Source organism: Mirounga angustirostris, unplaced genomic scaffold (genome assembly GCF_029215605.1).
Source record: "Mirounga angustirostris isolate CCGP_5_RB_7025 unplaced genomic scaffold, mMirAng1.0.hap1 SCAF_11, whole genome shotgun sequence".
NCBI lineage: Eukaryota > Metazoa > Chordata > Mammalia > Carnivora > Phocidae > Mirounga > Mirounga angustirostris.
This window is the reverse complement of record NW_026991719.1, coordinates 121,857,041-121,871,882: the sequence shown is the minus strand read 5'-3', so window position 1 is coordinate 121,871,882 and position 14,842 is coordinate 121,857,041. Positions and strand designations below refer to the sequence as shown.

Below are 14,842 nucleotides of genomic sequence, written 5' to 3'. Positions count from 1 at the left end.
CTGCTGTTGGAGTTTGCTAACACCAAAGAGAAAATGAATCAGGGTTTAATTATGAGAATAAGGCTGTGCGGGTGGAAATGACAAACAACAACAACAACAACGACAACCATAACGACGAAGAGGAGTTTAGTCTGCCAGTTGCATAACCGAGCAGTGACAACTGGCTCAATAGTTTTCCCCCACAGAATTGAATCTGGGGGCACTGAATCAACCCATTCGTTTGATATTGTGTAGCTACACTGTCTCGCCACACAGTTTCTCAATGGGGATAGTGATGCTTCTCTAAGCAAGGAGTTCATTGCCTTACTGAGTAGTCCTACCCAGCAATCCAGTTTGGTTCTCGCACCTGCCAATTCACGCAGGTGAATGTTATCATGTCTGTTGAGAAGTACGTGAGGGGGGAGCCCTCACAGCTCAATTGATTCTGCCTTCAAAAATGCTTTCCAACTTCATACTCCAACTTCAACCTCCAGGATGCAAATCTGAATAAAACTAACTCCGAATCAGACAGCTTTGGGAAAGATACGCCAGAGCAAGTATCTTTCCAATGCATTTAGCGGTGCAATGTCCAAATGCAGATCCGGACATTTGGAAACTCAACAAAACACATTTTAGCCAATGGTTTCCAATTTAGCAACTTGGTTATTGACTGAAGATTTGGAATTTTTTATGTCAACCTCAAGTCTTTTAAAAGTTAGCAGCAGCTAATCTGCTTTTCCAATTATGTCACCCAAATATAAAACTACGAGTATTTTCCCAATGAGATTATTAAGTAATTAACAGTCTACAGGCTGGCTAACAACATGCTTACGGCTAAATTCTACCCCGAGGACCACACTAGTATACTCTTTTCCAAATTAATCCTACCTACCAAACTCAGACAGTAATATGACAAAACCACTAAAAAATCCAAAGTTAATTAAAAATACAAAGCCAAGCCAACATCCTCACACGAACTTGTCAAACTCCCTGTGGTTGGAGCTTGGGTGACAAAAGAAGGCATAGTGGTGGCCCTACCTGGGTCACGTAGCAGGGCCGAGATCCTTCTGTGTCAGGTGGAGCTTCCCATTACTCTGCCCATTCCCCTACCTCCGTGTGCTCATTGAGATGTGTCTCACCAAGCCTCTGTCAAGGTCTCCAGGCAGGATCTCTCACTGCCATCCACATGTCCTACATCCCTCCCACAGACTGGTACACTGAAGAGATTTACTTGACAAAATATCTCAGTCCCTCACATAAGCCGCACACCTACGACACACATCACCATTCACAATGTGATGGCTACAGCACCTAGAAAACAGCAACAATCCTTAATCGTGAAACCAAAGACCGTCTCATCTCCAGGGATAGGAAGGCCATTCCTCCTCCATGTTTAATTGGCTTCTAAGCTGCTTTACAAATGGGTCTGCTAAATAATCAGGTGGTGATCCTGGACTCAACTGTCAGATTTGATCATTGTGTTGCTGATTGGGCACACACTGTATAATAGTCAGCCACCCGAGGTGACATCAGGCAGCGGGATTCTCTGCTGCCTCCCTGTTGTATGTAAAGTAGATAAAAGGACTCGCTGAAACTAGAGCTACAGGTCTTTCATCCACGAGGCAAGATGCTGGTTTCTTTTTGGAAACTGCCCCTAGCGTTCGAGTGTCTAGTTTCTGGAGACTGAATTTCAAGAAGAATCTACCCCTAAATCTGTGATGGTCTAGGATCGTGGTTTAGGTTGAACTTACAAGTCAAGCCAGTGGGCTTCATTATATAGTAATAGTCAGGCACTCTACCTGGTAAGCCATGGAAAAATGAACAGAGAACTTGAGTCACTGCAAAACCATCAGCTTAATTTTTATATGTGACACCCACCTTGGATGTTTGGAGTCTTTCATATTATCATTTTCCCCATTTAAGAGGCTCAGAGAAGATTCTCTCAGGTTTCATTTGTGTGCACGTCTGTATGTGTGTGTGTGTTGTTGCGGAGACCGCGAATGTAAAGCTCAACCACACTGGGAGCATAGAAAGTGGTGGGTTCAGCTGCTGGGATGCTCCCAGCAGTCACCTGACAACATGGCCTCAGCCATTGGAGTACAACTTCCACAACCTTATTATAAAAGGGTCTTAAACTCAACGATGACCAGAGCGGAGCTTGAGTCTGGCTCTTTTGCAATTGGGAATGTATCTTAACCTTGACAATGAGAGTGCAGGGTGATCCCTTGCTGTTCCTATCACAGACTTGCATGACAGGCTTTAAGAATCATACAAGTTTGCACCTTTCATGTGCATATGTCTACTATTTATCTGGTCATCGCTCAGTGAACAGAATTCAATAAACTCAACAGATTCAAGGCGACGTGGAATTATATACCAGCAGGTAATTATAAAGAACTAATGTATGACTAGTGTTGACTACAGGTGAGGGATTCTTCTGGTGAGATGGAACACCAAAGATGATATTTACATGGTGATGTTTGGGGACATAAAATGAATGTGGAGGATCAGAAGGGGTGGGGATAATTACAAGTGATGTGGAAATGTCTCCAAATTAAGTGAGCTGTTGCCAATCTTCAGGGCTCTTTCAAAGCACCCTAGGGTGAAGCATTACCCCAAGACTCATTTTTTGTTAAAGGGCTAGCCACTACTTAGAGAGTTTGGAGTTTTCTCTGGAATGTTCATGGAAATGATTTATGTTAATATAGACTTTAATAACATCAGTGATTTCAGTATTTCAGTCAAAAGCTAATGAGCTCCAAAAAAGGTAAAGAAAGATCAAAGAGGAAGAGGAAGAGGAAGAAGAAGAAAAGGAGAAGAAGAAGAAGAAGAAGAAGAAGAAGAAGAAGAAGGAGAAGGAGAAGGAGAAGGAGAAGGAGAAGGAGAAGGAGAAGGAGAAGGAGAAGGAGAAGAAGAGGAGGGAGGAGGAGGAGGAAGAGGAGTAAGAAGAGGAGGAAGATGGGGAAGAGGAGGAGGAAGAGGAAGAGGAGGAGGAGGAGAAACACTGTGAACTAGAAAATGTGGATTATAATTGGAAGCGAACTGTATATTCTAACTCCTAGGTAGTGATAACTTGACTTTTGTTTCCAGAGATTTGAGCAGAATACAATAAAAATATCCTGCCAGTAATGGACCTGCCTACCAACTGCAAAGATGCAGAGGTATGAGTTCCTTGGACATTTCCAGACCTCTCCTCATCTCTCATCTCTAAAACCAGAGTGCAGTATTTTGGCACCTAGGGCATGCACCCACTTAACTGCCCCTCAAAAGGAGAGCTTTACACAAAAGAGAATCCCAGGTGAGGATTTATGCTTCAGATCAAGGAGTTCCAAGATATTTAATGCCAGCCGATGTCTTAAAGTTGTCGAAATCAATGTTGCCACTTCATCTCATTAAAATTTTAAAAATAGGGCATCAGGGAAGGGATGTCAGCAAGAAAGTCCTCTGGTTGTCTGCCATAGTATTGTTTTAAGAGTGCCATTGCTATACTTATTTGTTTTCTTAATACTCTTGATTTTATGATGTGGCTACAACATCTAACCAGTGGGTTTTGACAATGAAAATTCTCACCTGGAGACTGAGTCGTGGGAACCCCAAAAGTTTAAAATGGATTCTGAAATACGTTCTTTTCTGGACATAAGAGTATAGTTTGGGGAATGGCTATTGCGGAAAATTTGAATCTTAGTAGGTCCTTTGTGTCTAAGTTCATATATATATATATATATATATATATATATATATATATATATATGACATATCGTTTCATTTCTCAGGAACCTGTTATCATCACAAGTACTTCCCATTCTTTGTTTTGGGTAGTGTGGACTTAAAACAATACTGTAGGGACTGTGTCATTGTATCAAGCACAAAAGGATGGTGGGATCTGAGAAATGCATATAAAATACTGAAAAATGACTAAGTAATAAAACATATACTGCTCTCAAGTTGTAGTGTCCACTTACAATGACTTCTGTTTTTCACAGATATCAAAAGAAGCATAAAAACAAACATAAGCAAAGAGAACTTTCCCAAATGAGTGGAGTTCCACCAGTGACCGTTGGTGCTCTGGTAGAGGTAGAGTGATGGGTGGCGATGCTGGAGATGGGGGCGCACCCACTACAACAAATGGGCATCAATGCGCAGCCAACACAGTCCCTGGCGAACGTAGCGGACGAGATTGGTCATGCTGCTGTGCTGGGTCAGGGGCCCCATCAGTGTGTCCAGATCACCGAAGAATTCTGAAAATCAGAGCAGACCTTGGTCAGGCCTTTGAATATCATCACAGAAATACACACCAGATGGCTTAAGCTGCCTTCACGCGACAACACAACTATGTGGACATTGGAAAAGTTTTCCCTGAATTTTTGGAGCTACATAAATCATGTTTGTGTTACTGTGATTAATAAAACACAAATTCATTCAAATCTGTTTCTTCATTCATTCAACAAAAATGTATAGACTGCGTGCATGATGCAGACATAGCCAGTGAACCTGGACAGCAATTATAGCCATCAGCATCTAACGCTAAATAAACGTCTAGAAGGCATCTGATTTCGGGTCTTATTACCAATTCCTTTAGGGAAGGGAAATGACCTGTCGCTAACAACTCCCTCCTCGCCTTGAAGGACACAGAAGGTAAGAGTAACCGGGCTGATTCCCCTCCAGCTGATTTGGAGAAGGGGCCGAGCCGAGGCCACACTGCTAACCACTGGGGCTGGAGTTTGGGACGGTCTGCTTTGGAGTGGGGTGGGAGGTATGTGGAAAAGACTATCTGATGTCTAGAAAAGTATCTGGGCGTCCCCTTTTCACGTCTGCACTTATTTGTCTACCATTGTGTTGATCGTGGTTATGAGAGGGCTCTCGGGTATCCTCTTTGTCAGCTCCCGACAGAGGAGGCAGCCCCAGCCAGGAGGACGTCACGCCTGTTCTGGTTGGCGCGAGGAATGTGGCAGCGGAGGGGGTAGTGTGTGCTGAAGGCTACCTTGAAGTGGTTGGGATGCTCACCCGCCTTCTTGGAAGGCGATTTGCATGCAGGGGCTCCACGCGCTTGATTGACCAGCAGATGGTATTTCACAAAACAATGCACTGATTCTTCACGTTATGTATAACATATGGGCTCCTTCTCTAGGTATCGACTTCATTTGATTATGTGATACTTTTAAACCTGTACTATGCAATAAAAGTAATTTCTGCTGATAAAGGAGTAAATTATTTTTGGCATCTGAAATACTTCCTTATATAACACAATATTAAGGGAAATGCTAAAGGACCTAGTCACTGCTGAGTGAACATGAGCCACACGTGAGCCAGGATGCTGTGCACTAGATACCCAGGTTGCCATTTTTTTTTTGATTTTTAAATTTTTAATTTAATTTTTATTTTTTTAAAATATTTTATTTGAGAGAGAGAGCGTGAGAGAGAGAGGGAGAGATCACGAGCAGTGGGGAAGGGCAGAGGGAGAAGCAGGCTCCTCGCTGAGCAGGGAGCCCCATGTGGGACTCAATCCCAGGTCCCTGGGATCATGACCTGAGCTGAAGGCAGACGCTTAACCAATGGATCCACCTAGGTGCCCCCACCAAGTCACCATTTTAATAGCAGCTTTGAGTAAGCAGCTGGGGAGGTAGGGAACAGAGCTTCTAGACCAAAGGCCAGGGAGCAGCATCACCCCCATTGGCCGATTTTAGCACCAGAGTCCTCTGCCAGAAGCCATCTGCAGCTGCACGGGTGGGCAGGCACAGAGTGGGGTGGGGGAGTGCAAGGACATGGTTGTCCCCAGTGGGATCCAGAGTAACAATCAAAAGGGAAGCTCCTCAGTTACCCATCTCTATGTGGACAAGACAGATGGGGGAAGGCTCTCTGACTCTAAGCAGAGTGCAGAGCTGTTCTGATGGAGTATTAGGTGGGGAATTTAACAACTCCTGACATGCTGTGCTAAGGACAAGATGAGCTCCATTTCCCTTAATATCAGCACAGCCACCACATCACTCCTGGAAAGTTCTGTGGTTAATTTTGAAGGAATTACTTTAGCAGATTTTGAAAATGGATGCAATTATGACAGAAATCCATAAATATTGAACTACCCTCCAGTTACCAATACAAAATAAGAGAGAAGAGTAGAGGCAGACAAGCTAGGCAAGTCTTAAGATGCTTATGCTTTTACTTGCACTTCTAGAACTTTTGGATGGGCCTGGCCATCTGGGCCAGTTGTCTTTGGAATTTCAGAAGCTTAGAGAAGTAGAGAAGTGCCCATCACTCAGGTAACTGAGGGCAGGAGCTCACTGAAGATCTCTGAGGACCTCTTATTAATCTCGCTCTCTTGATGGGCAGTGTAGCCTAGAGGTTCAGAGTTCTAGATTCAATTCCTGCTTCCAGGGTTAGGAGCTATGATGTCAGGGGTGAGTTTCTTAACCTTGCCTCACTTATCTACAAAACAGGGACAAATGAGGCAACAAGTGATCGGGCAAATAGTACAGTATCTGGCATGTGGAAATTGTGGCCCGATTTCTTCCCAGGTACTGATGTAACCAATACCTGTGAATAGTCCCAAGGGTCAGTGTAAGTCTCTAGCCGGGTTGTGGGTCGAAGTCTCAGATTATGGAATGTGCTCTGATAGCCACAGAATCTTGGAGTCACATAGATACATAATAATATGGAGTAAGTGAATAAATGTTTGCTGGCTTTCTACCTTGAACCTGCTATTTTATGCTAGTGGCTCCATACGTTATTATCTCCATTACAGAAATGGAAGCTAGGAAGTGGCTCAGAGATTTGAGTAACTTGCCTGAGGTTGCCCAGCACTGCATGACCCAGGCAGGATTCCAACTTAAATGGTCAGCCTTCAAAATCGGCACCCTTCCTACTTCGGTGGGACTCTCCACACAGTCAGCACCGCAGTAGCAATGTATATGCCTCCCAGTTCCTGGCCAGACAGTTCCGCTCTTCTAAACTGCGGGGCCCCTCTTCGCTGTCTGATTCCCAAAGGCCCACACCAAAGCCCACCTTGACTGTCTGTGACTACTGGGCCAGGATCAGCCAAGCCGAACGAATGGCCAGGGCAAGAGTGCAGTCTGCTTGTGCGTCCCACCTTCATTAGGATAGCGAGACTTCCCTGTGAACCTAGGCGACAGCCAGGGTCACAGATGGCGGCAGGAGTTGCCAGAGACCACTGACTCACCCTCTGGTGCAGCAGGGTCCTCCCTGCATTTGTTCTGTAGCAAAGCCCATGTGCTACCACGAACGGGACCCTGATCCTTCATCCCAGCTGTCAGTGTGGAAAAAATACCAGCTGAGCTTTGGCCTTTGCTTCTGAACACGAGCCGTGTCATCACGTGCTCCCTGGAGCCGGTGGTTGTAATGAAAGTAGCAGGCCTGCAGTTCAACCTCACCTCTCCAAAAAAAGAAAAAAACAACCCCCCCCCAAAACAAACCCAAAAGATTAAAGTTGACAAAAGAGGCCAACGGGATCTTAATTAATTTGCAAATCATTCTTTTCTCCTTTGCCTCTGTTTTTCCGTGCTGATCCTTACCATTGAGGGAAAATCTGAAATGGTCATTTGCCAACATGTCACAGCTCAGACTAGTTTAAGCTTTGAAGGAGAAAAGAAAAAAAATCCCAGGACTTGCTTACTCTCTCAGCAAAAATGTGGTTACTCTGTTGGCCCTGAGTTAACCCCTTCTTGCCTCCTCTATACCCTGGAAATCAGAGAGACAGAAAGACAAGGCCACCATGGAAAACTCAAGTGCTTCCAAGCACGGTTGACCCTACCATGGTCCATGAGTGTGGGTGGAACAGGTAAGCATACCTTTGTTCTCTCTTGTCAGTTTGTCGGCCATGTCCCAGTGTTCGTAGCCCCGTAACACGTTGCTGGTGATGTTGACATGGCTGGCGGCCATGTGGTGAATGCGCTGGGGGATGGTGACCGGGCCGTTGTTACAGCTGCCCATTGCATTGATGGGAGAGACGTTGTTGAGAGACACCGGGGATGGAGTGTTCCTGGGGGAAGGGGAAGAGACAGGCCTGGTGAGGCTGGCTGCAAAGAGTGACTGTGGCCTTCTAGGCCTCCCTCCCCATGCTGAGGCCTCACGAGAATGTCACTGCCGCATGAGGTTTAGCGTGGTGAGCATATATGAAGCCCAGGTGTGGAGAAGCTTGTTCTCAGAAGACATCTTGTAGTTTCTGCCAACACCTTAGTTTTCTCTAGAGGCCCCAGAGTAGAAAGAGCCTATTGATTATCATCGCATTCTGGCCTTGTCTGACCAACCCACACAGGGCTACAGGGCCAGGCTCTAGAATGAGCCATGCTTCTCCTTTTCTAACTCAGTTGAACACTGATGTCTCCCTGCCTCTGACAACCCCTGGTGACTCCATCCACACTGCTTCTTTCGTTTTAAGAGAGCAGAGAGAGCTGGGTGAATCTTTCTCTGGCATTCATCCTATCCACACATGTAGCTCTTATTTTGAATATATATAACCAGTGTTGTGAGGTTTCAGAGGAAGACACATCTCAGAGCTGTGCTGATTTCTCTACCTGCTGCCAGATGGCTAGTGGCAGCTAGGAAAGGCTATTATCAAAGTGTTTTGTGGAAACCGCAATGACAATTTGCTCCAAATACAGTCACCACAATAAACAAAGTGCAATTCTTGAAAGCCCCCCAAGGAGCAGTATTAGGGAAGCCAGAAAAAGTAAGATTCTGAATAATCTTTGAGATTCTCAAAGACATGCTACAGAGATGGCTGTTAATTGCTGACCCTTCACCTGCATGCTGTTTACGAAGAGAAGTCTTTGCAGGTCCTATTTGGGCAGAACCAAGGTCTGGATATAGATTGTGGTTCAATACTTTAATGTCAGCAACAAGGAGTCCCCTGCAATCTGCACATATCAGGGAGGGCCTGGGTGCTTCCTGTGCACGTGAGCAAGGCCTATGCACCCCCTCAGCCTTCCTATCCTCCTTCAACGAGACTTCGAAAGACTGTCCAGTGGTGCCCCAGCGTGCCACGTTGTTACGATAGAACATTTTGGGGGAGTAGAAGAAATGGAGAAAGCTGTGTTTGGGGCTCCTCCTCGTTCCTCCAAATACACCCAGCAGATCATCAAGGCAGCCTGTCACTCCCCCTCGCTGTTCCCAGCTGTGGCTGCTGGTAACTCTAGATTTCCAGGTTGGCTGTGTTCCTCAGAGCCGATCGGTGCTCACAGAGCGGATGTGCACCCCAATGGGCACGTGAACACAAGATCTGGGGCAATGGCTGGAGTATTGCTAACTCAATTTGGGAGCGACTCAAATCGATACACTTGCCTCGAGACTCATGTGGGGTGTGCCAGGCCCTGTGAGAGCTTTGGTCCATTTCTGGAAACACAGTATATCTTCTGGTATGTTCTAGTATGAGGGGCAAAGGGGATCCTCACACTTGCTCTGCATTTGTCTGTGAGAGGGTGTGAAAGTTTTCCTGTTCTGTTTATAATTTCTAAGACCTTTTGAAACTTCTCGATGGAAAGATTTATTCTCAAGGCAGGGGTGGAGTGGGGCGATGTCCAAGCTAAGGAGCCTAAGCACGTAAGGGTTAACTAAAGACCAAGAAAAAAAAAAAAGCCACCCCAAAACACACACACACACACACACAAAACAGGCAGTGAATGCTGGATTTCTTTGTTGTGGTTGCTTGCAAATGCTATTTTCTTTTCTCCGAGTAGTGGTCATTAACTCTTAGATGCCAACTTAAGGCAAGAAAAGAGTATGTCCTCATTTGTAATGGCTAGAGAAAAATCCCAAAGCTGTCAGGTGTCTCAAATGTTGAAAGGGGAACCGTGCTGTGCTGGGAACAGAGTATGTACTGGAATCCCAGGAGACTTGTATTCTAACCCTGGCCCTGCCCTAAATGGCTGTGTGCTCCTGGGCATGTCCCTTCCCCTTGCTGAGCCTTTCCTTGACTCAAAGAAAAGGTTGGATTCAGTGATTTCTGATCATGTCCAGAAGTCACAAGGGGAAACACATCACCTCTATTTACTTTGTACATCTTGAAAAGGCCTTTTTAGCTTATGACATCCACGTGCTAACTGAAGGGCTATCTTTGTCTCTTACTGCCTACTTTCTTGTAAACAATAACAATCAGTAGTGGAGGCAAGGGGAATTAGGGCATGGGTTTGCTTTTGGTCATGGCGGATCTTACACGAGGCTCTAGGAGTGACCTCCCGATGAGCGTATCTGCAGGCCGCATTGTACTGATGAAAGAATTCCAACCTGCCTAAGGAAGGCTGTGACTCTGGCTACAAGGGCGTGATGCTGCACTCATCTCGGGGGGCCTCCCACTCCCACCTGGCTCTCCACACAGCTTGAGGTTCCTTGTCCCATTTTCTTTCTGTGGGTCTACTTGTAGATCTTGTTTTTCTCTTCACACCTTCATGGCACACGCAAATGAGGGTACACACACAGGCACCCACTTCCCACCACTTTCACCATTAGCACACTGGTCCAATCCACATCTCAGCCACACTCGCCCCCTTGCTGTTTGTCAGACTCATTAGGCACAGCCCACTTGGGAAGGTGATTGCTGTCCCTCTGCTTGGAATGCATCCCCCCCAGGTATTTACATGGACTGCTCTCCACCATCCTTCTCTAACGTCCCCAATTCAAGATAGGTGTCCTGCTCCCCACGTGATCCCTAGCCAAGCTTTCTATCCCCCTTCCTGGTTTCCATTTGTTCTATGACCTTTGCCACCATTTAGCAAACCACATAGTTTTTACTTTTTCTTTCCAACAGAATGTGACCTCAAGGAGGGTAGGGATTTCTGTCTATGTCTATACCCAGTGTCTAGACCAGTGCCTGGCGCACATCCTATGTACTTAATGAATGTTAAATAAATGAATGAACTGTCTTCCACCATCCCTTTGTCATTGCTTAGTATCCACTACATAGAGAGGCTCTGGAGAGGGTAGGAGAATAACATATAGCACAAGATGATGGGGGTGTGTCTATCAAGTGCCTGGCAGAGTGTCTCATCATCCATAGTACACACTCAGTAAATAGGTGGCAAATGAAAGAATGAATGGCCCCTTATTGGGAAGAGCAAATGGCCTAGTAGGGGAGCAGACCCATGAGTTTCTGACAAGCTAGAATAAGTGCCCAAGGCGAAGTATACACCAAGAGCTCTGGGAGTTCTAGGGGTGGGACAGTGTATGCTTTCCAGCTCAAATGGTAAAGTTACTGTGTGCCAAGCATGGTGTTCAGATATTACCTCTAAGCCTCGGAAAAAGTTTGCCAATCCCTGCTCAGTACTAAGCAGATTGTTCTTCTCCTTCTTCCAACTGCTTCTTTGTAAATTTTCTCCCCCAGGCCTCATGGTCTGGGGTTGCTGCTTCTGGAAGATGCCCTTCCAGGCCCTGTGTGGTGCCAGCCACCCTCGTGTGCTGGGGAAAGTAGGCTATGGCCTCGCTTGCATAGAAGATGCCCTCCCTGACCATCCAGGGAGGCCCAAGCTCCTCTTCTCTTGGGCTTCCATAGAACTTCGTTCCCATCTGTCACCTCCCTCCACTGGACTGTGTGCTTCTGGAGCGCAGGGATCCCACTGGAGTCAGCTGTGCCCCCAGCCCCTTGTATGGAAATGTGCCTGAGGTGTTCGCTGAATGAAAGGGAGGTAACCTGTGGGTGACCATTTGGAGTTGCTTCATTCACAACCTCTCTGGCCTACCAAAGGGAGTGTGCTTTCTTCACACAGAAGCTGCCTAAAACATCCTTTCAGGAGGCTTTTAGTGTGACTTCACAAGCTTAGGATGTGTTCGAGTTCTTTCGTTTCAGAATTAAAAGAAATTTCCCAGAAATCCTTTAATAGCTGCTTACCTGAACTTGCCCTCGCTCTACTCTGTGCTCAGAGAAAATAGCTTTCTCTGGGCCTTTCAATGGTTATTTTTATTTTCTCAACTTCCAGAGAGAAGCATTCTTTTGCTTTTGTTTGTCAATATAAAAGTAAGACTTAACAATTTAAACGGTACTTCCTTTCAATACAGTAATTGAGTTAATGCAGAGTTTTTAATGGGTCTGTTCCCTCACTCTGAATGTTTTTATGATCTCAATGTAGAGTTCATGCCCCACTGCTTTGGGAGTATGCTTTGTAGATATTTATAAAATGGCAAGAGGAGACTAGAATACGCTGGAAGAAAGTGTATGGACCAGAGACACAAGAATTTTGAAATGATGAAAAATGGAAAAAGCAGCTCTTTGCCAAAGCCTGGGTCTGTAGTCATGGAGCTTCCCTTCCCACTGGTGGTGGCAAGTGGGCCCGGGGTGGTGAGGGAGGGACTGGAATCAGACGGAACACTGATGCTCAAGCACGGAAGGGCAGGCACGGAGCCAATTTGCGCCACAGACAGACCTGGGCTTCCAAATCTCCCTCTTAGCAGGAACATCTCTCACCCGGGGCCTTGGGCCTCGGATGCCAAGGGGTCCAGCCCTTTCCTTTTAGAGCTGGAGAAACATGCCCAGTGCGGGGGAGGGGCCCCCGAGCCCCGCCCCCACCCCAGCCCCGTCCCTCCTGGAGTTCCCCTGGCAGCTAGGGACAGCCTCAGGACCAGGTGGATGCTCTTGCAACTATGGGCAGTGGAGGGAGTGGGGGAGTCCACCGAGCCTTAGATCAGCAGTAGATCAGCAGTAGAGTGGATGCTTTTATGTATTTTAGGTCAGGGTGTTTTAGTATTAATATAAAAATCACCATGAAGGCTCATGAAGGCTAAGTGCCTTCACATTCCCAACACTATTATGCCTTTGGTTTTATTAAACGGCACTTACTATGTATCAATGAATATTTCATTGGCCTTTCATTACCGAGTGAATCATTGAAAAATCACTGCCATCTCATTAACAGATATTTTTATGGCCATCATTTGGCTTAAAGACCAAATAGTTAAAGAAATTGGGAATCGCATCATGTTAAACTTTTCTGTCTTGCCGTTAGCTGAAATCTGACCAGAATTTCCTGTGCACAAAAATGACTCTAGTCTCAGAATTGGCCTTCACTCCTGAGTTGTCAATACAAAATATTTGGGGTCTCCTAATTCGCTGAGTTTCTGAAAAAGCAATTTTCATAAGATACTTACTTTCCATTGCCTACCCAGGGAGATGGTATCTGAGCGACTTTTGAAGCGTTTTGCTAAAAGAGAGAGAGAGAGGGAAATAAGGACATCTATTTTGTGTTTTATTAATTCAGAAACAGATGGAAGTGTGATTTCGAGTACATTAATATTGATTGCAGCATTTCGGGATGCCTCCTGTTCTGTTAGCTGAGCTGGGATGTAAGTGCACGTCAGCACACCATGACACACACTCGATGAAAATAGCTGGGTAGGATAATTAGCAGGCTCCAATCAGGACCGTGCAAGTCACTCGATGAAAGATCTTATATACTAAAAGGCCCAGTAAAATCAGACTCCGTTCTCCAAGAAGTGGCTTAATTATCCTCATCTGAAATTTATTCTGCAAAACGAGCTCTTCAGAGTACTGGCAAGCTTTTCACCTTTAGCTCCCACGGCAGAATTTTTCCCTGGGATGCAACGTGGGCTGTAATTTCTGACATCCCGGGAATGGGCCAGGACGGAGCAGTGTTTTGTGGTTTGTTTTATCGTGAATCACCTTGATTTGCTATCTTTACACGCAGATCCCTGTTTAGCAAAGCAACTGGTCTGGGGCAGCATTGCTGTGGACTGCTAAGAATTCTTTGTCCCTCTGAATGGAACTGGGCTAGTTTCAAAAGTTGGCCTCCTGCTTTTGGGGGGCCACATACTTGCAGAGCACTCAGCACCACCACCTTAGGGCAGTGGTCCAGCTCACCATAATGACGTCACCAGGTTAGAGCCCAGAGTGCACAGGACCAGGACCCCCGGGGCACTGAGCCTGACTCAGGCTGGCCTTTTCAACCGCAAAGACCAAGGTTATACTTCTCCCCTGCCTCTTGGGTTCCAGTCCAGCCCCCTTTGCAAATGGGGTGCTAGGGAGGGTCAGGCATTTTCAGGAGCCCAGTGAGCAGGCAACACTTCTCTGGAGCACGGAGACCCACACCTAAGGTTTTTAATCTAAAAGCAGCTCAGCGCGCTGCCAGAGGAGTGAGTTATTTGACATCTGTTTGGCATTTTTACAGTGCCCTGAAAGTCACAAAGAACAGGCCAAAGAGGACAGATACTAGAGCTGGGGCTCTCAAAGCGTAAGCCCAAGACCAGCAGGACGCATCACCTGGAAACTCGTTACATGTGCCAGCTCTCAGGCCCTGTCCCAGGCCTCCAGTGTCAGACTCTGGGGGTGGGACCCAGGACTCAGGGTTTGCGAGCTCTCCAGGGGATCCAGATGCCCACTCAGGTTCGAGAACTGCCTTTCTACAGCATAGGTGGAGACCGTACACTTGGGGGGGATGGGCAGCTGTTGTATTTGACGCGTCACCCACAGGAGCACCAGCTTTATGGCATTGTGGCCACACCATGGAATAGCTGGCGGACGTGCTCTTTTTCCCAACTGAGTTGGCATCCTCATACAGCTGTGCATCTGGGTGACCAATGTGAAGGTCATGGTTTGATTCATCTCAGACAACTGCTTTGGTGCAATTTAGCCAAGCAGTCTCACGCACTTGGCAGAAATAATAGTAATAATAATAATAAATAATCATCCTTTTCCTTTAAGACGTGACCAACAGGAGCCTTGAGCCTCCTCAAATCTGAATCATGACCACTGTGGGGGGGGGAGGGGGGCACAGGGGGTTGCAAATGAAGCAGAAGCTTCAGAGACCATCAAACCAGTGACCCTTTAGTGGCTTGCAGTTTTTGTCTGGGCTCGTTCCCAAATTTTGGCATTCATTTTGCAGTTGAAATTTCTTTCTTTTCTTTTCTT

General features: G+C 46.2%; 1 protein-coding gene across 3 annotated transcripts in view; it reads right to left on the bottom strand.

Moving 5' to 3' along the window:
* Window positions 1-271: 271 nt before the first annotated feature.
* Window positions 272-14,842, bottom strand: part of AFF2 (ALF transcription elongation factor 2) — a 453,393-nt gene continuing 438,822 nt past the window's right edge. For all 3 annotated transcript variants that reach the window (XM_064574649.1, XM_064574647.1, XM_064574648.1), the window contains 3 exons: window positions 13,066-13,118; window positions 7,782-7,972; window positions 272-4,217 (listed from right to left, as the gene is read on the bottom strand). In XM_064574649.1, the coding sequence (XP_064430719.1) occupies window positions 4,096-4,217; window positions 7,782-7,972; window positions 13,066-13,118 (366 nt within the window). In that variant the 3' untranslated portion in view covers window positions 272-4,095. The remainder of the gene's footprint in view (window positions 4,218-7,781; window positions 7,973-13,065; window positions 13,119-14,842) is intronic.